Source organism: Petromyzon marinus, unplaced genomic scaffold (genome assembly GCF_048934315.1).
Source record: "Petromyzon marinus isolate PM22_M1 ecotype Great Lakes invasive population unplaced genomic scaffold, UKy_Petmar_22M1.pri1.0 PM_G_Scaffold_35, whole genome shotgun sequence".
Lineage (NCBI taxonomy): Eukaryota > Metazoa > Chordata > Hyperoartia > Petromyzontiformes > Petromyzontidae > Petromyzon > Petromyzon marinus.
Window position 1 is genome coordinate 652,564 of NW_027422928.1, and position 26,421 is coordinate 678,984.

Here is a 26,421-nt window from a genome sequence, read left to right on the forward strand (position 1 = left end):
TCTCTCGTCATTAAGTAGACGATGGCCTTGCCGGGGGTTCGGTTCGATGCGGACTTTCACCTGGTTGGGATCGCCGGATCGAGACAAGGCGACACGGAGCGGCTGACCGTCTGCAGATCGATTCCAACGTAATCGAACGTCTGACCCTGCGCCTCCGTCGTTGGTAACAGGGGGTGCGTGTCTCCCTTGTGGAGTTTCTGGATAATGTTTGGAATTGCCACAATTTTGACCGTGACACCAACATGCAATGACCTGTGCGTTGTGAATGATGCAACGTTATGTTTTACATCTGCCGTTTAGCAGACTGCGCATATTGTGGTGAATGTTACTGGGGTAGCCAGGTGTGCCTGTCGGATTTTAACCTTGAACGTCTGCAATAAATAGAGAATGTGCTACCACATTCTTGGTTCTTTCGATAAAGTCACGTAAATAGAAAATAACAAAAACAAGAAAATTGGAAAATAATAAATTGATGAAAAGATGCCCATTGGTCGACTGAGATGACTGTGCCCCCCACAGTGTACACACAGTGTACACACACACAGTATACACACATACAGTGTACACACACACAGTGTACGTACACACAGTGTGTACACAATAATTTCAGTTTATATATTTTGGTATACCCCTGTGAGCCATTCGGCTCTTGAATCAAGTCCAACCACAACAAACACGAACAAGAAACATCTTAAAGTGACTACTTTGTGTGACTCTGCAAACAGAAAATCCATGAAAAAACAGCAAAATATTCCTGACAAAAGCACCGTACACCAACGCTGTGTGCTAAAAATCCCAGTGGGATGCAATGTCCACGTTGTTGTTGTTGCTGAGTTCAAGGGAGGGAGCAATGGAAAATTAATCTAAATCAACTTAAACTCCAATCCCGCTCTGTGACGTCACTACTCAGCATCACCTCATCGGCGTGAAACGCCAGGGGGAGGTGTCCCTCGCTAGTGACGTCATGTCACCAAGGTATTCACCCCACCCCGTCTACCGCGCCCTTGAGCGTGACGTCACCTCTGCCTGGGTCACTTCCGTTATCTGTTCAAGTACAATCCTTATTTGGGCAAAGCTACGCCCGGTGACTGGCGGCTCATTAACATAATGTGTTCGTGTCGACCGTCGCGAGTTTATTGCGACGGGTTCAGCACCCACGCCACATCCCTCCACGTATGGGCCGGCTCATTAACATAATTTATTTAAATTAAGACCCGCTCATTGCGGGAGGGGAGTGTTCTTGTACCACGCAAGTGACGTCACCTCCTGCTGCTGCGTGACGTCACGAGGTAACAGAAATCTGCCGCTCCGCGCATGAACTGAAATCCGAGGTGAGAAATTCTCATCGCGGTTGTGGTGGTGGTCGTGGTGGTTGTGGTGGTGGTTGTTGTTTACCAAGGTAGAGCCTCGCTCTCTCTCGTAGGGATGTCAGTTGAGTAGCAGCGAGCATGGGAATCGATGTCCAGGTTGGAACTTTACAACGCGGGGCCTAGCCACGCGGGGCCTTGCCTCCTGCCCTCGCCTGATCGCGTTTGCTTCAATTATCTCGCTTAGTTGAGCAATCTTTGTAAGAAAGTAATCTACCAGGCTATGCGTTTATTGTGTGTTGACCGACTCTCTGTGTTGCATTGCATTACATTTCCAAGTTTTACTCAGTTTGTTTGATTAAGTGTGCTTTTGATTTAAAGCTTTCGTGACTGCAGGGATTCATATTCTTGGTTCTTTCGGTAAAGTCACCACGTAGAAGGGAAACAATAAAATAATAAAAATATAAAATAATAAAAATATGAAACAATAAAATTGTCACGACGTTTCGACTGCAAGAAAATGTTCTTGCTGTGGTTTTTCTTGCTGTGGTTTTCACACCTGATGATGATTGTGTTGCAGTCGAAATGTCGTGATAATTTTATTGTTTTATATATTTTTTATTTTATTGTTTCCCTTCTACATGGTGGTGACTTTACCGAAATAATCAAGAATATAAGTGTGCTTTCTCTCTCTCTGCGTGTCCTCGTGTTATTATTATTTACTGCAGTCACCAAAGTTCCAAATCTCTTATTGACACAAGGCCGTAATTATAATATATTATAATAATTATAATATGTTATAATAATTATAATATATATTGGTGGGGGACATATCCCCCCACAATAATCAAATATGGTCAAAATGCCCCCCCAATATATTGCTATAAAAATATATATTTTTTAAATAATAATTGCTATGCTATGTTAATAAAAACAATTTGCTAAACCTTGGCCACAAAATGTGGACTTGTCTTCATATAACAATGCGTAGATTTGTGTTTATATGATTGTGTTGTACTTTATGAATCCCTAATCTCTGCCATTATATACTATGAAACAAGAAAAGTTAAAAAGTAAAAACAGAGCAATGTAATACAATACAATATTATACATGATTGTATCAAATAACAAAAACATTCCATCCCATGTGTTAGTGAAATTTTTCAATATTTTAGGAAATGTCAGGAAATTAGTTTTCAAATTTAGATTTTTTTCTGGGGGGGGGGGACCCCAGACCCCCTGGTAGATTTGTTCCCCCCCAATGTTGACTCCATGGCTACGGCCTTGCATTGACTCGCGGATTTCTCTACACCCCTCCCCTCTCTCTCTCTGCCTCTCTCTCTCTATTTAAGGCCTCAACACAGAGGCGTTGTTTCTCTGTGCGTACAGTGAGGGAAAAAAGTATTTGATCCCCTGCTGATTTTGTACGTTTGCCCACTGACAAGGAAATGATCAGTCTATAATTTTAATGTTAGGTTTATTTGAACAGTGAGAGACAGAATAACAACAAGAAAATCCAGAAAAACGCATGTCAAAAATGTTATAAATTGATTCGCATTTTAATGAGGGAAATAAGTATTTGACCCCCTCTCAATCAGAAAGATTTCTGGCTCCCAGGTGTCTTTTATACAGGTAACGAGCTGAGATTAGGAGCACACTCTTAAAGGGAGTGCTCCTAATCTCAGCTTGTTACCTGTCTAAAAGACACCTGTCCACAGAAGCAATCAATCAATCAGATTCCAAACTCTCCACCATGGCCAAGACCAAAGAGCTCTCCAAGGATGTCAGGGACAAGATTGTAGACCGACACAAGGCTGGAATGGGCTACAAGACCATTGCCAAGCAGCTTGGTGAGAAGGTGACAACAGTTGGTGCGATCATTCGCAAATGGAAGAAACACAAAAAAACTGTCAATCTCCTTCGGCCTGGGGTTCCATGCAAGATCTCACCTCGTGAAGTTGCAATGATCATGAGAACGGTGAAGAATCAGCCCAGAACTACACGGGAGGATCTTGTCAAAGATCTCAAGGCAGCTGGGACCATAGTCACCAAGAAAACAATTGATAACACGCTTCACCGTGAAGGACTGAAATCCTGCAGCACCCGCAAGGTCCCCCTGCTCAAGAAAGCACATATACATGCCCGTCTGAAGTTTGCCAATGAACATCTGAATGATTCAGAGGACAACTGGGTGAAAGTGTTTTGGTCGGATGAGACCAAAATGGAGCTCTTTGGCATCAACTCAACTCGCTGTGTTTGGAGGAGGAGGAATGCTGCCTATGACCCCAAGAACACCATCCCCACCGTCAAACATGGAGGTGGAAACATTATGCTTTGAGGGTGTTTTTCTGCTGAGGGGACAGGACAACTTCACCGCATCAAAGGGACGATGGACGGGGCCATGTACCGTCAAATTTTGGGTGAGAAACTCCTTCCCTCAGCCAGGGCATTGAAAATGGGTCGTGGATGGGTATTCCAGCATGACAATGACCCAAAACACAGGGCCAAGGCAACAAAGGAGTGGCTCGAGAAGAAGTACATTAAGGTCCTGGAGTGGCCTAGCCAGTCTCCAGACCTTAATCCCATAGAAAATCTGTGGAGGGAGCTGAAGGTTCGAGTTTCCAAACGTCAGCCTCGAAACCTTAATGACTTGGAGAAGATCTGCACAGAGGAGTGGGACAAAATCCCTCCTGCGATGTGTGCAAACCTGGTGGCCAACTACAAGAAACGTCTGACCTCTGTTATTGCCAACAAGGGTTTTGCCACCAAGTACTAAATCATGTTTTGCAGAGGGGTCAAATACTTTTTTCCCTCATTAAAATGCAAATCAATTTATAACGTTTTTGACATGCGTTTATCTGGATTTTTTTTGTTATTCTGTCTCTCACTGTTCAAATAAACCTACCATTAAAATTAGACTGATCATTTCTTTGTCAGTGGGCAAATGTACAAAATCAGCAGGGGATCAAATACTTTTTTCCCTCACTGTATGTGTGTATCTCTCTGTGTTTCTCTGTGTTATATCTCTCTCTGTGTGTCTCCGTGTCTGTCTTTTGTCTCTCTTTCAAATTGAGCAACCTTTGGAAGAACGTTATCAACCAGGTGGGGTGTTGACTGTTATGTTGGCCGACTCTGTGTTGTATTGCATTACATTTCTAAGTTTACTAGGTTTGTTTTCTCTTGCATTTGTACCTGATGATGATTGCTTGTGTTGCAATTGAAACGTCGCATGCTATGTGCACACAGCGTTGGTGTACGGTGCTTTTTGTGGAATATTTTGCTGTTTTTCCCTGGATTTTATGTTTGCACAGTCACACATAGTCACTTCAAGATGTTTTCTTGTTCATGTTTTTTGTTTGTTGTGGTTGCACCCAATTCAAGAGCCGAATGGCTCACAGGTCTATACCAAATAAATGAAACTGAAACTATTAATTAATTAAATTTCCCTACGTGACTTTACCGAAAGAACCAAAGAGCATCTTAAGTTTTCATTTCTCTTCACCTGGCTCGCTACTTTGTAACTTTGTTTTGTTTTAAATATTCACAGTTTTTTTTTATTTTGTACCAGGCCACGCCCACGTTGAGCTGCTGTACCGCCCTTGTTTACAGAAGCAACCTGCCCACAACAACAACAATATCAACAAGGTGGGGCTTGTCAACAGCGTGGTGGTGTTCACTCTAGACACGTGGCGGTGTTCACTCTAGACACGTGGTGGTGTTCACTCTAGACACGTGGCGGTGTTCACTCTAGATGCGTGGCGGTGTTCACTCTAGACGCGTAGTGGTGTTCACTCTAGACGCGTGGCGGTGTTCACTCTAGACGCGTGGCGGTGTTCATTCTCTAGATGCGTGGCGGTGTTCACTCTAGACACGTGGTGGTGTTCACTCTAGACACGTAGTGGTGTTCACTCTAGACGCTTAGTGGTGTTCACTCTAGACACGTGGTGGTGTTCACTCTAGACCAGTGGTTCTTAACCTTGTTGGAGGTACCGAACCCCACCAGTTTCATATGCGCATTCACCGAACCCCTCTTTAGTGAAAAATAAAATGTGATTTTTTTCAAATTCAAGACGTAGATATGTTTTTTACTGGTACACAAAATGAGCCGTGCATGAACATTACCTTGTTCAAAGAATAAAACCAACACAATGCATAAACTCACAACAAATTACATACCTGGAAATCAATGTGACTTCTGCTGTTGCCTTTGAGAGATCAGTTCAGATATGCGTGGCTTCACCTTGGCAAGTGCCACTCTCATGTCATTTTCACAGCAAAGTCTGTTCCTTTTCTTCGTTTTTATGTCCAGCATCCTCGAAAAGGATTGCTCACAAAGATATGTTGTAACAAATGGTGTAAAAAAATCCAGGGCTTTCTTAGCAATAACTGGATACTTGTTCATTTGTCGACACCAAAACGTTGAGAGCGTTGTTGTTCTGAAGAGTTGCTGTTGAACCTGGCTCTGCTGAATTTCAATGATTTCGTCGAGGAATTCATCATTGACATCTGCTGTTTCAACAGCAAACGTGAACGGCTGTCTCACCCATGCTGGATATGACTCTCTTGTAGGGAAATATCCGTCGAGAGACTTTGCAAGCTCATCTAAGTGCGTGGCAATTGTTTGCTTCAGTTCCGTGGATACAGAAATATCTCCGATTCCAGACACATCTTCGATCTTACTTGCACAGTCGTCCAGAAGCGGGAAGTTTGCGAAGTTATTGTTCTCTGTTCGTCGTTTCCATAACGGTAGCTTTTTTTAAAAAGCCTTCAGGTGTTCTTCCGCTTCCATGATATTGACTCCACCACCCTGCATCTGCTGATTGAGATGATTGAGAGCTGCGAATATATCAGCCATGTACGCTAAAATGAGAATGAACTCAGGATTTTTGAAGCAATCTGCATGGCAGTGTTGGTGCTCTTGCAAAAACAGGGCTAATTCCACACGCATGGCAAAAACACGATTCAGCACCTGTCCCCGGGATAACCACCGAATATTAGAATGGAGCAGAAGTACCTCAAATTCAGAGCCCATTTCTTTACACAGCTCACTGAAGATGCGGTGCCTCAGAGCACTTTTTCGCACATAGTTCACACATTCCACCACAGTTTTTAATACTTCTGCCATTTTTGGAGGTAAGGTTTTTGTTGCCAACGCATGCCTGTGCAGAATACAATGCGTCACAATGATGTGTGGTGCATCGGCCTTTACTAGCGCACCAAAACCAGACTTTCTTCCCAGCATGACTGGAGCTCCGTCCGTACAAACTGCAGAAACCATATCCCATGAAAGATTGTTGTCTCTGAAGAAGTCATCCACAAGCTTCTTCACATCGGCTGCCTTCGTTGTTGTTGTTGTAAGAGGCTTACAAAATAAAAACTCTTCTTTTATCATGTCGTCTTTCACATAGCGTACAAAAACAGCAAGCTGGCTTAGATCAGAAACGTCTGTGGTTTCGTCGAGTTGAAGGCTGAATTTTGCCGGGCTTGAAATCAGATCCGCGACTACTTGAGCCAAGATGTCTTTACTCATGTCTTCTATTCTGTCACTGACGGTGTCATTTGAAAGGGGAATTTGGGATAATTTACCTTCGGCCGCTGTTCCGAGTATCAGATTCGCCATCTTTAATGCAGCTGGTTTCACAAGTGTTTCACCAATGGTGTGTGGCTTGCCCTGCTTTGCGATCAGGTAAGCAACTTCGTACGATGCTGTCAGGATCGGTTTGTTAACAGGTACAAATCCAAGAGCAGGCAGAGTGGCCCTTTCATCGAATCTGGCTCTCTTCACCCTGAATTCAGCAAGTGTTGTGTTCTTGTATTCCCCGTCTCCATGCAGCTTCAAGAAGTGTTCCTTTAGTTTTGCCGGTGCAAGACTAGAGTTGCTCAACTTGGCGTTGCAAATCATGCAGATAGGACGCTCACTCCCATCACGTTCCGTGATACATGAGAATCCATGTTGTACATATTCGTCCGACCACTTTCTTCTTTTGCCCAACATAGTATGGATAAAATATTAAAGAAATCACACGACGTACGACAACAACAGTCACACGTTGACTACTGAGTACGCACTAAATTCCCCGCAGCGCTGATTGGCCAAGCAGTGTAGCATGATCATCTGCAGCCAGTGATGGCCAAGCGGGCCGTGTGTGTCATCACAAATTTACACAATAATTCAAGTGTGTCCGGACCTCCGTGGCGGGGGCTCTGCCGAACCCCTGAGATCGACTCACCGAACCCCTGGGGTTCGATCGAACCCAGGTTAAGAACCACTGCTCTAGACGCTTGGTGGTGTTCACTCTAGACACTTGGTGGTGTTCACTCTAGACGTTTGGTGGTGTTCACTCTAGACGCGTGGCGGTGTTCACTCTAGACGCGTGGCGGTGTTCACTCTAGACGCTTGGCGGTGTTCATTCTCTACATGTAGAGGGGAAACCGGGGGATCGGGAAGGAAATCCACACGACCACGGGGAGAGAGACACGCAGCCTCGGCTGTGTTGATTGATCCTCAACTACTTGGTGGAGTGAGGAAGCATTACTACTGAGCAGGTGAAGGTGGCCAGGCGTGGGTCTGGACACACCACCACCTGTGAACCATGCCAGTGTGTGACAGTGGTGGAGCCAGTGGGGGGTAGGGTGGCACGTGCTTCCCCAACGATCCGATAGAAATCCCTCATTTTGATAGGATCATTGAGGTTTATTAGTAACGAGCTTCACTACCCAGCTTCGCCCGGGACTTGGATTCTTGTCTTGGATTAACTTCACATTCCCTTCTATTTCACTGAAAAACCCTGGAAAAAATTGATGCTTGCAAGAAAGAAAAAAGCCGAAACAAATAAATTTACCTAAATCGGATGTTTTCACTCAAGGAAATTCAACCCTAACGCACTTCTACGTAAGGTCGATTTTGGCCACTCGGGGAAGGGAATAATGACGTGGCGAGCTGAAAATAGTCACGTTCACTTAGAAATTACAGACAGCGTCAGCCGTGCAAATTTTCACGACGCCAGAGCTCAGCGTTGGAGAGGTTTTTGCTGCTTCGCACAAACAAACAGATGGAATGTTCTGCTTCATATTTTAGATAGCAGTTCTACCCGTTCTTCGCACGGAGGATGTGTGTTGAACTCCGAGAAGCCAATGGCTTCATCGGCCAGGAGCGAAGCGCCAACTAAAATCTCCCGGCACGCTGTTAACAGCTCTAAGCATTGCAGAGCGCTTGACTCAGAGGTGTTGCGGGTTGACGGCAGACACTTCATGGTCATTTCCCCCCCCCCCCCCAAAAAAAAAATACAAAATACTTTTTACATTTTTTACATTGTGTACAGTATGGAACATACCCACATGCCAAATTTCAAGTGTGTGGCACGTTGGGAAGTATGCTAAACATTTCGAACAGACACATGTATCCACACATTTCCCTTTCATATATATAGATAAATCAGCATTTTGCGACCCCCACTGCCACCGTGTGGCATATTATTACGTGCCAGGGACTCTATGAGAGTACAACAGTCCGAGTCCATAATTGGCAATAAGTAACGGCAAAGCAGTTATAAGTGGCTCACAGAATTTTGCGCAGTTGCGTATACAGTACACGACTTCCCTGAAGGCAAACACCTTCAGCGAGTGCAATGCCGATCACACGCGTCGAATAAAAAGTAAGGGACAAGTCATTACTTACTAACAACTCCTTACTAACAACTCCTTACTTACTAACAACTCCTTACTAACAACTCCTTACTGACAACTCCTTACTAACAACTCCTCACTAACAACTCCTTACTAACAACTCCTTACTTACTAACAACTCCTTACCAACAACTCCTTACTTACTAACAACTCCTATCATTTTTCATTGCTGGAGGGGTTTCCCCCCTTACCTGAAAATCCTGGCTCCGCCTCTGAGTGTGTGACAGTGTCAAGTTTGTGTTTGCAGTAAAGTCTATTAACTCTATTGAGCACGGAGGTTATATCAAAACAATAGTTTCTTTTTGTTTTCCTCTGCAACTCTTTATAAGAATGGAGTCAGGAAGTTAACACAGCACACACGTGCAGCTGAAGTCGGATCTGTTCATCCCAGCATTCAAGGACATCTGTGCCTGGCTTCACACCTCTAAGTTGCGATTGAACATTAATTTATGCATTTCTTCATAACACAAACAGTATTATTTAAACACCCTTTGCTATGTCAGCTGAATTTAGCTTTCATAAATATTCCTTTTGTTGCCAGACAGCTGAAATTGTGTGCTCGGAGTTTTTGGTGAACATTCATTTTGAAGATACGAGGGCTTCCAGGCATGTTTATAACCATTTGCCCTCTCATTGTGTGCCATAACAGCCCGTGTGATGAATTTGGGACACTTTTCCACTATATCATGATTATATGAATAAGTATAGACGTGTAAGTCACGTGTTACTGTGTATATATGCTTTCCTCTGTGCCTCGATACTGACGTGTAGATGGTGTGGATATTATTTTTTTCTGTCTGCAGCTGACGCTTCTTCTGACGCTTCCTCTGCAGAATTGGTCTGATGGAGCAAATGCACTCAGCGCAGCTCGGTAGGACAAGGCAACAATGCGACCGGTGTGCATACAGCACGGATCGTACTGGAAATTTCACACGGCACAAGAGAACTCACACAGGAGAGAAACCCTTCAAGTGCAGTGTGTGTGGGATGGCGTTTGCACATTCATCTACTCTAGTAGAACACCAGAGAACACACGGGAGAGAAACCCTTCAGGTGCAGTCTGTGTGGGAAGGCGTTTCCACGTTCATCTGCTCTTGTAATACACCAGAGAACACACACGGGAGAGAAACCCTTCAAGTGCAGTGTGTGTGGGAAGGCGTTTGCACAGTCATCTAATCTTGTAGAACACCAGAGAACACACACGGGAGAGAAACCCTTCAAGTGCAGTGTGTGTGGGTATCCTTTTGCACATTCATCTACTCTTGTAATACACCAGAGAACACACACGGGAGAGAAACCCTTCAAGTGCAGTGTGTGTGGGAAGGCGTTTGCACATTCATCTGCTCTTGTAATACACCAGAGAACACACACGGGAGACAAACCCTTCAAGTGCACTGTGTGTGGGACGGCGTTTGCACAGTCTAATCTTGTAGAACACCAGAGAACTCACACAGGAGAGAAACCCTTCAAGTGCAGTGTGTGTGGTGTTGTATACGGCCCTTTTTCCACAATTAATATCCATAAGAATATTTACGGATGCATACACCTAGATTTCTTTTTCCTTTCTTTCGTGACAAACAATATATAATATTTTTTTTAATGAATCAAACCAGTAAGCCAGAAACACGAAAAACCAGATGTCGGTCATAAACAGACCATTAAAGAATAAAGAAATAATAAAACTCTCAAGGCGAGGATGTAACAGCTATCGGCGAAAATCTCCAGATGAACAAGAGTTTGATGGGCCCCTTAGGAAAGGTCCCTCCGAGGTCAGAACACCAAGAGAGCAGACACCAGACGCCAACAGGGTAAATCGTATACATATTCTTTTCCTTATTTTCCAGTAAAACAACAACAAAAAAAATTAAAAGGCAACAACAAGAATAAGATAAAAGTAGCGAGCCTAACGCTCACTCCAATTAAGAACAGGCCACCAGACACATCAGTGAATTATTATCCAATAATTAATTCGCTATCAAATGATTTTCACCTTTAATACTTTTACTGTTAAAGCAAAGCTTGGAGACAAAATACCGAGTCACATCAAAGGTTATCGAGAAGGAATGAGGCGAACGGGCAAACTTACGAAAGAGTTTAAACAATATCCCAAGCAACCACGACCATCTTTGTCTCTCTCACAGCGCGGAGAAGCAGGAATTACACCTTATCACAAGGGGCCATCTGGAAAAGCCAGCCGGGTTTGATGAGGAGACACACCCCACCCCACACACGGCAACCAGACAAACAAGTTTTAAAGAAATTGCAAAATAACATTAATAATAATGTGTTAACCTTAAACGATATTCCATTATAGAACCTTACAGAACCAAGGGATATGGATTCCAACAATCTGGAAACAGACCTCTTAAACTCAGGATGAAAATTATTTTTCTTTTTAATAATTCCATCATAACAATTCGAACCTCGGTAAACCGAGAGGTGTCGGGAGGACGTAGTTACAAACACGAGTCGTGGCGAACATGGAGTCGAAATGATATTTGCAAAGTATAGAGAGATGGGAAGATCCCGGCCACCTTTGTCTTTCCCTGCAGCACGTGATAAAATGCATACGCTCGGAAGAGCATCTTCACTTGGAAATAAATCAAATACTATCAATCACAAGCAGGATCATAACTGTGTATGATAAGATACCAACTGTGATGTGAAATGTTAAACTTAAAAAAAATCTTAACCATTTCTTTGTGCGTCGGAACGTGAACGGAAAAGGGGGGGGGGAACCCGCCCCTCTCTCTGGGTGGAGGGATCAGACAACCAGACGCCACCGAGATGAATCGAGGTGTCTGTTGTCTTGATGTTTATGGCTTGAGGAAAGACCCGAACAGGACCGTGTCATAAATGACACACACACAAACATACACACTGACACACGAACCCCCCCCACCACCGACACACGAACCCCCCCCACCGACATACGATCAGATCAAAGATAGCTCCACCTCGTGAGGGGGAGCCGAGAAGGGGAGAGATTTTTGGCATAAAAAGGAGCCGTTTCAGCATTGAAACCAGCTCATCAGCCCTCGGGGCCAACTCATCAGCCCTCGGGGGCAGCTCAACAGAAGAAGACTCATCTCAACTCAGCTCAACAGAAGAAGACTCATCTCAACTCAGCTCAACAGAAGAAGACTCATCTCAACTCAACTCAGCAGAAGAAAAACTTGACCTGTCGCTCGCGAGCGCAGCGTCAGCTACTACAGCAGTGGAAAGAGCGCGCGCCGGCGTAGCTCATCCAGCAGTGGAGGAAACTGCTGTCAGCGAATCAGCACGGGCGCGTTCGCGCATCTTCAAGGAGAAAGAGCGCGGCCAGCAACGCCAAGCAAGAGCGTGCAGCAGCTCAGCCAGCAGTGGAGAGAAACTGCTATCAGCGAACCAGCACGGGCGCGTTCGCGCGTCTTCAAGGAGAGGAAGCGCGCGCCACCAGCGTGCCATCAGCACCAGCCATCAGCACCAGCGCGCCGCTGCGGGCGTGCTTCTAACGCCGTCTACCAGACGGTCATCTCAGCTACAACAACGCATCTACTCGTTCACCAACGTCCGTCGAGTCCGAACCAACTACTGAAAGAAGAATCAACTGATACGTATGATACACTGCCCCCCACTACACACAAACCAGACGTCTGCTTGACGCAAAGAATCGATTCCGAACATTGGCCTACTCTTTCACCACTCACACCATTCAACACACACACACACGGGTCATTAACAAAGCCTAAAAACCTCAAGCCATTGAACCATCCGTGATTGTGGAAACATCGCAACGACCGAGTGAATAATCCATCGTTTTTAAGAGTGTTCATAATTTTTCTCTGTAATATTGTGCTGGGGCTGTACTTCTAACCGCATAAATTACCAACTGACCCATTAACAAGGATTAATTCTTGGCTCCTCACCACGGAGCGCCGCTCGCGGGGTTGAAGAGCGGGTTCAACCGGTTCCCTGTCAGGGGTCTGGCCACAATCAATTAAAAGATTGGCCCGAGATAAGGATCTCAAAAGGAAACATCGCCACCCATTGAGTCGCGTTGAGAAGTTGATTAGGAATACTTGAGTCGTTCGTTAATATTTGTCTGTCTGCATAATCTTGCCGGTATCCACGAATGAAATAACGAATTCAAACGCATATTTGTGCCTCCAAGAATAATACTGGTTGGAGTGCCCTGTCAACGAGTAGCGTTGCATAATAATCAGTCATCCTATTGTTAAAAACGTGACAATAATTGCATTAAGGGCCGCGCATGATCAGTGACCGAATGCTGTTTTGTGTGACAATTCAAGTAACGAAGCATTGTGGCCATCGAGTGGTGTTGATAAGGCAATTAGAAGTATTACAGTCGAACGCTTTAAATTCATAATCGTTATGAATCAATGAACGAACATCAACGTGGTACTGTGCTGACGATTTCAAGCATAATAACTTCGCATATCAGAATGTATTAAGGATTGGATACGAATCAAAGACCAAGTGCCGTGTTGTGTAACAATTCAAGCATACGAGTTTGCATATTATAAAGTTAAGGTTTGATAGAATAGTTCGCATGTTTTTAATCTCTCTCTCAACAACCGATCGATTGCGTTACGCGTCGGGAATTAACCACAGGTGCCGCTATCGAGGTGAAACAACGCAATCGTGATGGTATCGTGTTAACGCTGTGTTGAAATTCCAAATCCCGAGATTGAGTTTTTCATATATAAGTTAGCTAGAAATAAAATTGATTAAAGCAGAAGGTTTGTGTGTGATTCTTCCTGAAATTCTGCATAATATTGTTCTGCGTATGAGATCTGAATCCTGGGGACCTATCATAAGCACACTATCACCACATGATCCATAACACACATAATCCGTAATGTTCAATCGAGAGTAATCGTATCCTTATCGATAATACGGAATTGAAGAGCAGAGTCGAATCGTCTCTCTCTCATTCACGCTCACAACGCCTGCGTCACTGCATACGATTAATTGCGTTATTCCAATTCATAACACAATCCTCGTCACCGAGGCTCGACCTGATAATCCATAACGACCTGCATTATCATAACCACGCCCACTCGCATAAATTAATACGATTATCTCTCGAATCAGCATAATTTATGCACATAATTACACTAATTAACATAATTTCGGATAAATTATGCAAATCTCAAATTTCATTTAATTTTCATTATTTTCATCAATTTTCATAACACCTATATATACAACAGTGGGAAGGCATTTGCAGATTCATCAAATCTTCAAGTACACCAGAGAACACACACGGGAGAGAAACCCTTCAGGTGCACTCCGTGCGGGATAACGTTTGCACAGCAACCACATCTTCAAGTACACCAGAGAACACAGAAGCATCAGAAGATCCACAAGGAGTGGAGTCTGAAATCGGCTTGTGAAAGTCAAAGTGCCACCATGAGCCCATCCCTCATGAAACATGAACCGGAAGAAAATCCCAGCTTGGACACTTTTAAAGTTATCGAGGTGAAATATGAAGAGGTAATGGTGAAGAGGGAAGAAGTGATGGTGAAGAGGGAAGAAGTGATGGTGAAATGTGAAGATGAAGATTCAACTCCAAAATGGGACCTTCACATTGATGGAGGTAACGTGAAGCAAGAGGAGAATTCTGACTGTGAGGCAGAGCGAGGCAACTCCCAGCAGTTTGTGGAAGTGGAGGTGTGGGTGGACTTCCTCCGAGACAATACAAAGTCAAGTGGAGACCCGGTAGATGTGTAAGCCAGAGACGATGTCGCTACAATAGATGCACCTTTGTCACAGGCCTTTAATGACAAGAATATGAAGTTGAACACTCATTTCCTAGGTTCAACCTGCAGAGTAAGAGCGGCCAGTCTTTGTGGACCTGTGGGTTGGGTCAATCTCTCACCAGGAGCGAGAGACAATAAGCTCCCAAGCATTCACGATGTTCTCATGATAATTGCGTTTACGCTTTGCTCGCTTAATCGCCTCGGCAACTCGGAGTTTTGTATCTCGTCTGAGACGCTCGAAGAGCATCCCCAAGTAGCAGCTGCCCCTGTGTGGCACGGAGTGGTGGCCCTGCACCGGCCTGCATGTGGGCAAGAGACTGTCAGTAGGGGGCGATGATTGATGCGTCATCTCAGTTGTGTAGTTTGTAGGCAATCTTGATTTCGAAGCTTTCGTGACTGCAGGAATCCACACTCTTGAGTTATTTCGGTAAAGTCACCACGTGGGTAGAAACATAACAGATCACGGCGTTTAGATCACAACACAAGCAATCGTCATCAGGTGGGACAACCACAGCAAGAGAAATTGCTGAAGTAGTAGGCGCCTACTCCAGCAGTTTCTTCTTCTTGCTGCTGTGCTTGTCCCACCTGATGACGATTGCTTGTGTTGCCATCGAAGTGCCGTGATCTATTATTTGTAGCGTAATGTTTAGAATTTGCTACATTTTGACCCAGACCCCAGCATGCAACGGCCTACTCGTTTTGAATGATGCAACAATAGTACGTTGTACATACACTGTTAAGCAGACGGTGCGTATTTGTAAAATAACTTCTTGTTAATACGATGTAACGTGATGCAGTCAATATCGCTGCAGTAATCAATGTTAATATGCCCGTCAATAATTTAGAATGAATACTTGTCTGATTGTGCGCGTACATGTAACATTTTGTCTGAGGGTCACACATTGATTAAGTGATGTTAGGACAAAGTGTGTGTGTGTTTTGGAAGTAACCTGTACAGAGAACTCAGGTGAGACCCGTTGTTCTTGTGATACAGGTCAAAGGGTACTTTTGTGTTTCACGAAGCGTCTGCCTCTGGAGCAACTCATTGTCTTTGAAATAGGGAGCACACTCGGATCATTCATCAGTTACAAGGCATACCACTTGAAAGTTAAACGTATAGGAGGAGATACATTCTCTACAACACGAATTGTAGTTTTGTCTTACGTGTTGACGTAGATTTTGTCTAACTAGGACTAGAAATGCTCCTTGCTGATTCACGTCTGGATGTTCGTAACCATCGGTTGAAGCAAACCCCACTGCTGCTGTTGAGACGCTGTGCACCAATAATGGCCCAACACATTGACGGCCTTCAGGCCAGGAAAGTCACAACATTTGCACACGAAGGACGCATTCACGCAAGTACCCCATGCTCCGTTTTGAAGTTTTAAAATGAAACATCTTTGAATTGTGTTGTGTTTTGAGTTAGATGATTTTATTTCTTCATTAAAAGCTTGTATCAATTTACATCTGGAAGACTTCATTGAAAAGGACATTTCGTGTGAATTTTCTCTCGTCATTAAGTAGATGGCCTTGCCGGGGGTTCGGTTTAATGCGGACACAAACAGTGTACACACACACAGTGTACACACACACAGTGTACATACACAGTGTTAACACACTACACACACACACACAGTGTATACACAGTGTACACACACACACAATGTACACACACACAGTTTACACATACAGTGTACACACACAGTGTACACACACAATGTACACATACAGTGTACACACAGTGTACACACACACAGTGTACACACTGTACATACACAGTGTTCACACACTACACACACACAGTGTATACAGTGTACACACACAATGTACACACACACAGTGTACACATACACAGTGTAGACACACACAGTGTACACACAGTTTACACACACAATGTACACACATAGTGTACACACACAGTGACGAGTGTCGCTGTCTTCCTGCTGTCTCCACAGCTGCCGTGACGAGTGTCGCTGTCTTCCTGCTGTCTCACAGCTGCCGTGACGAGTGTCGCTGTCTTTCTGCTGTCTCACAGCTGCCGTGACGAGTGTCGCTGTCTTCCTGCTGTCTCACAGCTGCGGTGACGAGTGTCGCTGTCTTCCTGCTGTCTCCACAGCTACCGTGACGAGTGTCACTGTCTTCCTGCTGTCTCACAGCTGCCGTGACGAGTGTCGCTGTCTTCATGCTGTCTCTACAGCTGCCGTGACGAGTGTCGCTGCCTTCCTGCTGTCTCTACAGCTGCGGTGACGAGTGTCGCTGTCTTCCTGCTGTCTCTACAGCTGCCGTGACGAGTGTCGCTGTCTTCCTGCTGTCTCTACAGCTGCCGTGACGAGTGTCGCTGTCTTCCTGCTGTTTCCGCAGCTGCCGTGACGAGTGTCGCAGTCTTCCTGCCGTCTCACAGCTGCCGTGACGAGTGTCGCTGTCTTCCTGCTGTCTCACAGCTGCCGTGACGAGTGTCGCTGTCTTCCTGCTGTCTCTACAGCTGCCGTGACGAGTGTCGCTGTCTTCCTGCTGTCTCCACAGCTGCCGTGACGAGTGTCGCTGTTTTCCTGCTGTCTCCACAGCTGCCGTGACGAGTGTCGCTGTCTTCCTGCTGTCTCACAGCTGCCGTGATGAGTGCCGGTGACTCCAGGTTGTCTCTGGCCGCTGCCGTGATGAGTGCCGGTGACTCCAGGTTGTCTCTGGCCGCTGCTGGAGCTCACAGGAACATTCTGGTGAGTCGCTTTTAGGGGGGCTCACCGGTGCTCTGTGTACTACTATACACTGTACACTACTATACACTGTACGCTATACTATACACTGTACAGTTTAACACGTAGGCTTTCGCGACCAATATTATTCATAATAAAGTTTTTTGGGTTAGATCACGTTTATTTATAAATTTGTCGTAACCCTCCACCACCCGACACGGCCAATCAGCAAAAAAAGTGTCACGTTGACAAAAGACAAATAATTCACTACTTCAGCCCACCGGTGTGTTGAAGAGTTAATCCACATTTACAGTTTGAGTACGACGTTTCGCTGGTAAATACATCCAGCATCATCAAGCAATTCGCCAGAATGGTAAAGCCCTCGCTTGCTCCCGGTTTTTTATATAGTGTGGCCTGGAAGCGTATTATTAAATAATACACATTACATTTAAATAATTACTAATCTACAACTCATTACTAATCATAAACAATGACTGATTACTAATCGATTATATAATTACAATACCCCCCCCTCCGCCTCTAATCGCTGCACCTGATATGAGTTAAGTGATGACGTCACCCTGCTGCTCTATATAAAAACCGGGAGCAAGCGAGGGCTTTACCATTCTGGCGAATTGCTTGATGATGCTGGATGTATTTACCAGCGAAACGTCGTACTCAAACTGTAAATGTGGATTAACTCTTCAACACACCGGTGGGCTGAAGTAGTGAATTATTTGTCTTTTGTCAACGTGACACTTTTTTTGCTGATTGGCCGTGTCGGGTGGTGGAGGGTTACGACACATTTATAAATAAATGCGATCTAACCCAAAAACCTTTATTATGAATACACTGTACACTATACACTGCACACTATACACTGTACACTATACTATACACTGTACACTATACTATACACTGTACGCTATACTATACACTACTATACAATGTACACTATACACTGTACACTATACTATACACAACTATACACTACATTACTATACACTTCACAACTATACACTGTACACTATACACAACTATACACTACATTACTATACACTACACAACTATACACTGTACACTATACACAACTATACACTACAATTACTATACACTACACTACTATGCACTACATTACTATACACTACACTATACCCTACACTACTATAAACTACAGTACTATACGCTACTATACACAATGCACTACTATACACTACAATGTAATATACACTACTATACACTACAATCGGTCCTGGGCCTCCCCTAGGTTGACTCAAAAGAGTAGCTGGTGTAGCGGTGTGTCGTAGTAAACAAAGCCACTGGGGAGACAAAGGCGGTTCGGCGTGGTGCTGGCCACCCACCCCCTCATGTGCCACAGTGCCGGCAGCCTTGATAGGTGCTTCTCTTCGCTAACAGCACTTGCCCCTATAGCCTGCCGAGGCTACACGGGGGACCTTTGTGTCTGTGTGAGTGATGACATGTGGCTCCGTGATGCCTCTGTCCGCTGGGACGCAGCTGAAGCCGGTGCCTGCAATGCTTCGTCTGCTGCAGTCGGTCGGTGTCGAGGGCGACACATTCACGTGGGAGCAGGTGGGTCCCATCACGGCCACCAACACCATCATCATCTGCGTGGCTAGGAGATGTTGACTACCTCGCCTGGTGTACAGGAGGTCGTGGGACCCACCATCATCATTATCAGGGTGGCTAGGAGATGTTGACTACCTCGTCTGGTGTACAGGAGGTCGTGGATTCTATCGCGACCCAGACACCTGCTGTATAATTTGGATTTGCAGGATTATCACAGATGGCTACGTGCGGTGCGAAAGAAGTTCAACATAGTACAGACGTTACACTCACCCACCCACTCACCCAACCACTCGTCCACCCACTCATTCATTGACCTACTCAGCCACCCACTCACCCAACCACTCACCCACTCCATTTACCCACACACTAACACTCACTCATCCAACCACTCACTCATCCACTCACTCACCCAACCACTCACTCTACTCACCCTCTAACCCATCCACTCACCCTCTAACCCATCCACTCACTGACTAGTCCATCTCTTCCGCCCATGCCACTAAATCACTGATCCACCCACTCACTCACTGATTCTCTCACTGATCCACACACCCACTCACTCACCTACTCACTCACCTACCCACCCACTCACCCACTCAATCACTCAACCACCCACTCACTCACCTACCCACCCACTCACCCACTCAATCACTCAACCACCCACTCACTAACTCATCCACTCACTCACCCACTCACTCACCCACCCACCTACTCACCCACTCAGTCACCCACTCGTGTGTGTGCATGCATGCGTGTGTGTGTGCATGTGTGTGTGTACGTCCCACGTAGGCGTACCACTACGTGGGACAATACATCAAGCGGAGACAACTTTACGATGTAGAGAGGCCGTACCTGGTGAGGTGTGGCGGGGACCCCCTGGGGGAGGTGTTTGGTGTGGAGGGATTCTCACTCAGAGATCCCAGGTGAGGGAGATAGAAAGAGGGTGGAGAGAGATTTGGTGGGTGGGTGAGTGAGTGTGGGTGAGCGGATGAGTTATTTAGTGAGTGAGTGGGAGGGAGGGCGAGTGGGGGAGTGAATTATTGAGTGGGTGGGTGAGCTGTTTAGTGAGTGGGTGAGTGATTGAGTGGGTGAATATTCTTTGGTTCTTTCACTAAAGTCACGTAGATAGAAAAATTATAATTTAAAAAGTGAAATAAAAAGAAACAAACGAGAGAGAGGGGTGGAGAGAGAGAGAGAGGGGCGGTAGATAGAGCCTGCATCCAAACCCAGCCTGGATCTCCCTGTCTCTCTCTTCCAGACACTCGGTGGTAGCGCTGTTCGTGAAGTCATTCTCCATAGTGACGGCCGACAGCAGGCGAGGTGAAGTTCCCCTCCCTCCTCCTCCTCACTCCCTCCTTCTCACTCCCTCCCCGGGTTCATAGCGCGATGTAGCGCTAACTACAATACCGCTACCCATATACAGTCATACACTCACTCACACACTCACACACACTCACACATTCACTCACATACACACACTCACACATTCACTCACTCACACTCACATATTCACTCACTCACACACTCACACACACTCACACACACTCACACACTCACTCACACACACACTCACTCACACACTCACACACACTCACACACTCACACACACTCACACATTCATTCACTCACACACTCACACACACACACACTCACACACTCACACACACTCACACATTCACTCACTCACATAATCTCTTCTTTTTCTTCCCCTTCAGCCGGTGTCAACGTCACCACCACCTCCACCACTTCCTCTCCATCTTGCGCTCCAGCCGGTGGTGTTGGTGTGGGTGGTGGTGGTGGTGTGGGTGGTGGTGGTGGTGGTGGTGATGGTGGTGGTGTGGGTGGTGGTGTTGGTGTGGGTGGTGGTGTGGCTGGTGGTGGTTGTGATGGTGGTGGTGTAGGTGGTGGTGTGGGTGGTGGTGGTGATAGTGGTGGTGTAGGTGGTGGTGTTGGTGTGGGTGGTGGTGGTGTTGGTGTGGGTGGTGCTGGTGGTGTGGGTGGTGGTGGTGTGGTTGGTGGTGTTGGTGTGGGTGGTGGTGCTGGTGGTGTGGGTGATGGTGGTGTTGGTGTGGGTGGTGTTGGTGGTGTGGGTGGTGCTGATGGTGTTGTCGTAGGTGAGTGCGTGGTGTGCCGGAGTGAGCCGCATAGCTGCACGTTAGTTCACGGCGACAGCGGCCACCTTGCCACGTGCCGCCGCTGCGCCTTGGGAGCTGCAGCAGCGTGGCATGGCCTGCCCACTCTGCCGCAGGGAGATCCACTCTGTGGTGCACACGTTCCTGTCCTGACACGACACACACACACAGACAGACACACAACAACAACAACCGCCATTCGCCACTAAGTGGCGGTGACGTCACCACGACGCTTGTGCCAAGCTATGTGCACCCTGAGGCCACGTGAAGTGTCGAACGCCCGCTGGCAGGAGGTCACGGGGCAGACCCAGGTGCCAGGGGTCGACTGACTGAGATCACTGGCTGATGCACCACCTGTGCCCCCTACTGTGCCAACCTGCTGTGCTTTAGCCACCCGGCGCTCCGCTCGTTGTTCTGAGCGTCGCTCCTCCGCCCTCCGTTGTTGTTGGAGGGCAACTACCTCCAACTGCCCAGTAGCATCCTTCACGAGCCTCCACAGAAGCCGATCTTGACACCGCTGTTACCAGTCATCGGCAAGTCCACTCAGCTCCACGTCCTCCTGTACCACATCACTCCATCTCTTCTCTAGCCCGTGCCGCGCCCGCTTAGCCCCCTCGATCCGGCCGAACAAAAGCTGTTTCGGCATGCGGTGGCTGGGCATGCGGGCTACATGACCCAGCCATCGCAGCCTTGCCCGCCGGAGGAGCTCACCGACGGGACCTTGCCCAGATCTTTCAAGGATTTGTGAGCTCCTCACACAATCCAGTCTGGTTAAACCCAGGATGGATTGTAGGCAGGCCAGCCTAAATGTTTCTAACCGGCGAAGATGTTCCATTAGGGGGGGTCCACGTTTCGCAAGCGTAGAGAAGGGAGGGAATGACCGTGGCCGAGAAGACCTGAAGCTTAGTGCGGAGCGACAGACCAGGTAGCTTCCACACAGTGTTACGCAACCGATGAAAAGATATTGCCGTGATGCTGAATAATCCTTGCCAGGACCTTTCCTGGCACACTGAGGAGTGAGATGCCCCTGTAGTTGTTACAGTCTGTGCGGTCCCCCTTCTTAAAAAGGGGGACCACCAGGGCATCCTTCCAATCCTGCGGAACCCGTCCAGTGGTCCAGACCGTTATGATGTCATATAGGGCAGTCTGTGCACAAACGCCACCCTCAGCATTTCGCTTGGGAGATCATCTCTGCCCGCTGCCTTTCCTGGTCTCAGACTCCGGATCGCCTTCAGTACTTCCTCAACAGATGGCACCTCAGCCAGCCACTCACAGGGGGTGACTTCTTCCAATATTTGAGGCACCGCAGCCACAGCAGGGTCATCCTCACTTTGTGCCACGATGTTTTCCTGGCTGAGGGATTTTCCCTCCCCCAGGACCTCACAGAAATGCTCAGCAAATCTGCAAACCTGTTCCTGGGGGTCGGAGATTGGATCACCGTTTTTTCCCCTAATGATGGTAATAGTAAACAGACACAGACACACACACAGACACACACACACAGACACACAGACACGCACAACAATAACAACAACAACCGCCATTCACCACTCAGTGGCAGTAATGTCACCACGACGCTTGTGCCAGGCTATGTGCACCTTGAGGCCACGTGAAGTGTTGACCGACCGCTGGCAGGAGGTCACGGGGCAGACCCAGGTGCCACGGGTCGACTGACTGAGATGATATACACACACAGAGACACACAGACAGATACACACAGACACAGATACACACAGACACACACAGACACACACAGACACAGATACACACACAGAGAGACAGATACAGACAGAGAGAGACACACAGAGACACAGAGAGACAGATAGATACACAGAGAGCGTTTGTTAATGTATGTCTCATTAAGGACAATTTAATGTTCATATCTTTACCTCAGAATGTAAAAAAAATGTTCCTCAAGGTTCAAAATATTTTTTGTTTACCTCAGAATATTTATAAAAAATACTGTTATTTTTTTTACCTCAGAATGTAAAAAAGATTTGTTTTTACCTCACAATATAAAAAAATTGTTTACCTCAATGTAGAAATTCTATTCTTTTACCTCACTCACACTCTTGAATGCGTTTATTGCCGTTTAATATATTAAACTTTTGCACATTTAACCTCATCGTTTCCTGTTATCACTTTACGAGTTCACCGTGTGTGCGTGTGTGTGGGGAGCGTTGGTGCGGCAAAGCAAACCCCTCCAGTGAAGGCCCCCCGTGTGGCATCTAACAGACTGTAGGGGCAAGTGTCTCTTAGCAGCTCGCAGCAGCTGCGACCACCGTCACGACAAAATTATCTTACATCCACGTCCACCCTCTGTGAATATTCACACGCACGTGGGAGACGCGCTAACCCATCCCTAGCGATCCGAGCGGTGCGTCTTAAGAGTGCGAGGATTATTCTCCTGGCCGCTCTAACGCCGTTCCCACGTGACGAGCGACCTGACGGAGCTGCTTTCACTTGGTGCAGGGCAGGCCGCTCGCGTGGACCAAGATTGGCACAGCAGCTCAGTGGGGGGCCCCCTTACACCCTGGTGGCAATACACTTAGTTTAGTTTTACTTAGGGTCTCTGTTAGTGTGGGTCTCTGTGGGTATCTGTGTGGGTCTCTATGGGTCTCTGTGGGTCTCTATGAGTATGGGTCTCTGTGGGTCTCTGTGGGTATGGGTCTCTGTGGGTCTGTGTGGGTCTCTATGAGTATGGGTCTCTGTGGGCCTGTGTGGGTCTCTATGAGTGTGGGTCTCTGTGAGTCTATGTGGGTCTCTGTGAGTCTGTGTGGGTCTCTATGAGTATGGGTCTCTGTGAGTGTGTGTGGGTCTCTATGGGTCTCTGTGGGTCTATGTGGGTCTCTATGAGTATGGGTCTCTGTGGGTGTCTGTGTGGGTCTCTATGAGTATGGGTCTCTGTGGGTGTCTCTGTGGGTCTGTGTGGGTCTCTATGAGTATGGGTCTGTGGGTCTATGTGAGTGTGGGTGTCTGTGGGTCTCTGTGAGTCTATGTGGGTCTCTATGAGTCTCTTTGGGTGTCTGTGCGTCTCTATGAGTCTCTGTGGGTGTCTCTGTGGGTCTCTATGAGTCTCTGTGGGTGTCTCTGTGGGTCTCTATGAGTCTCTGTGGGTGTCTCTGTTGGTCTGTGTGGGTCTCTGTGAGTCTGTGTGGGTCTCTATGAGTATGGGTCTCTATGAGTATGGGTCTCTATGAGTCTCTGTGGGTCTCTGTGAGTATGGGTCTCTATGAGTCTGTGTGGGTCTCTGTGGGTCTCTGTGGGTCTCTATGAGTCTCTATGGGTCTGTGTGGGTCTCTATGAGTATGGGTCTCTGTGAGTATGGGTCTCTGTGGGTCTCTATGGGTCTGTGTGGGTCTTTCCCTCCCCCCCTTTATCCCCTGGCCGTCGCCTCCCCCTCGGGTGCGGCCACGCCCACACCTCATCCAATCAGGAGTCTCTGGCTCACGGATGACGCGTCACCTCCGGCTTCCGGCGCTCAGCAGCACTTCCGGGGGCGTGGAGAGTCCTGGGAGTCGGCGGCTGCGTCACGTGACGACTCCCACGTGGCTGCGTGCTGCCCGCTCCGTCCGTAGTTACCGTGAAAGACTTGAGACTTGCTGTATTTAGACTATATCGTGACATATTGAGGCGTTTAAACAATCACGGTTTGTTACTTGAACGATTTCCCTTCCCGCCGTGTAATAATGGACAGTGTTTGGTAAGACTTTGTTTTATTTTTCATCATAACGGGACACATTTTTTACATTATTCCACATGCATAGCGGGGGGTAGGGTGTGAGCTTGAGACGTTTGGAAGCCGGTTTAGCATGAGCACTTTTAAGATTTCGTCAATAATGTAATCGGTGTTGCTCAAGCAAATGCATTATGAAGTTTGCACACGTGTCAATAACAAATTGCATTTATTTTTTACACATGGGAAAATGTGTTCATTTTTTTTTGCAGAAAATTGCAAATGTAGTTTCTTTTCCAAGTGTTGTGAAAATTCTGCCTTTATTCTTAATGCTCTGTTGAGCACGAAGTGCCCGTGGCGTAACCTGTGGTAATCTCCATATATATGAAAGGCAAAGTTGTGATTGTGTGTGTTGTCTGTACTTCTCCACATGCAACAAACTGGAAATTTGCCATGTGGGTACTTTCCAGACTGTACACCATGCACAAATTATGAAAATACACTTTTGTATATTTTTTTAGGGGGGGGGCTCAATAATGTATTTATTTTTTGCACGGCAAGTGAGCTGTGACGTCAAATCTGTCACGTGACCACTTGTGTGCACCCAGCACGTGCCTGTCCGAGTAATAAACTCCACTTGTGAACACTTGTGTGTACCCAGCACGTGCCTGCCCAAGTAATAAACTCCACTTGTGTGTACCCAGCACGTGCCTGTCCGAGTAATAAACTCCACTCGTGAACACTTGTGTGAACCCAGCACGTGCCTGTCCGAGTAATAAACTCCACTCGTGAACACTTGTGTGAACCCAGCACGTGCCTGTCCGAGTAATAAACTCCACTCGTTAACACTTGTGTGTGTACCCAGCACGTGCCTGTCCAAGTAATAAACTCCACTCGTTAACACTTGTGTGTACCCAGCACGTGCCTGTCCAAGTAATAAACTCCACTCGTTAACACTTGTGTGCGCCCAGCACGTGCCTGTCCAAGTAATAAACTCCACTCGTGAACACTTGTGTGAACCCAGCACGTGCCTGTCCGAGTAATAAACTCCACTCGTTAACACTTGTGTGTACCCAGCACGTGCCTGTCCGAGTAATAAACTCCACTCGTGAACACTTGTGTGAACCCAGCACGTGCCTGTCTGAGTAATAAACTCCACTCGTGAACACTTGTGTGTACCCAGCACGTGCCTGTCCGAGTAATAAACTCCACTCGTGAACACTTGTGTGTACCCAGCACGTGCCTGTCCGAGTAATAAACTCCACTTGTGTGTACCCAGCACGTGCCTGTCCAAGTAATACACTCCACTCGTGAACACTTGTGTGTACCCAGCACGTGCCTGTCCGAGTAATAAACTCCACTTGTGTGTACCCAGCACGTGCCTGTCCAAGTAATAAACTCCACACGTGAACACTTGTGTGTACCCAGCACGTGCCTGCCCAAGTAATAAACTCCTGAGCACGAGGCGCGAGCGACTAACCAAGACATGGACAGAAGCGAGTGGTGGCAAGGCGAGTTGGCAGACGACGTCTACCGCGTCCTTCGAGAGAAGGTATCCGCCTCTCTCATTAATAGGCC

General features: G+C 46.7%; 1 protein-coding gene across 1 annotated transcript; it reads left to right on the forward strand.

Moving 5' to 3' along the window:
* Positions 1-1,274: 1,274 nt before the first annotated feature.
* On the forward strand, positions 1,275-19,962 carry LOC142915775 (E3 ubiquitin-protein ligase Mdm2-like). Its single transcript, XM_076061451.1, has 6 exons — positions 1,275-1,331; positions 4,876-4,952; positions 9,827-9,889; positions 17,363-17,472; positions 18,964-19,038; positions 19,825-19,962. The coding sequence occupies exons 4-6, from the start codon at positions 17,371-17,373 to the stop codon at positions 19,960-19,962; spliced, it is 315 nt and encodes a 104-aa protein (XP_075917566.1). The 5' UTR covers positions 1,275-1,331; positions 4,876-4,952; positions 9,827-9,889; positions 17,363-17,370.
* The last annotated feature ends 6,459 nt before the right edge of the window (positions 19,963-26,421 follow it).

What these genes read in the sequence shown, in the direction of transcription:
- LOC142915775 (XM_076061451.1), top strand. Translation starts at nt 17,371, where the DNA reads ATGAGTGCCGGTGACTCCAGGTTGTCTCTGGCCGCTGCCGTGATGAGT. An exon ending in GAGCTCACAGGAACATTCTG is followed by an intron (nt 17,473 to 18,963) that starts GTGAGTCGCTTT and finishes GCTGGGACGCAG; the next exon opens with CTGAAGCCGGTGCCTGCAAT. An exon ending in ACACATTCACGTGGGAGCAG is followed by an intron (nt 19,039 to 19,824) that starts GTGGGTCCCATC and finishes CGTCCCACGTAG; the next exon opens with GCGTACCACTACGTGGGACA.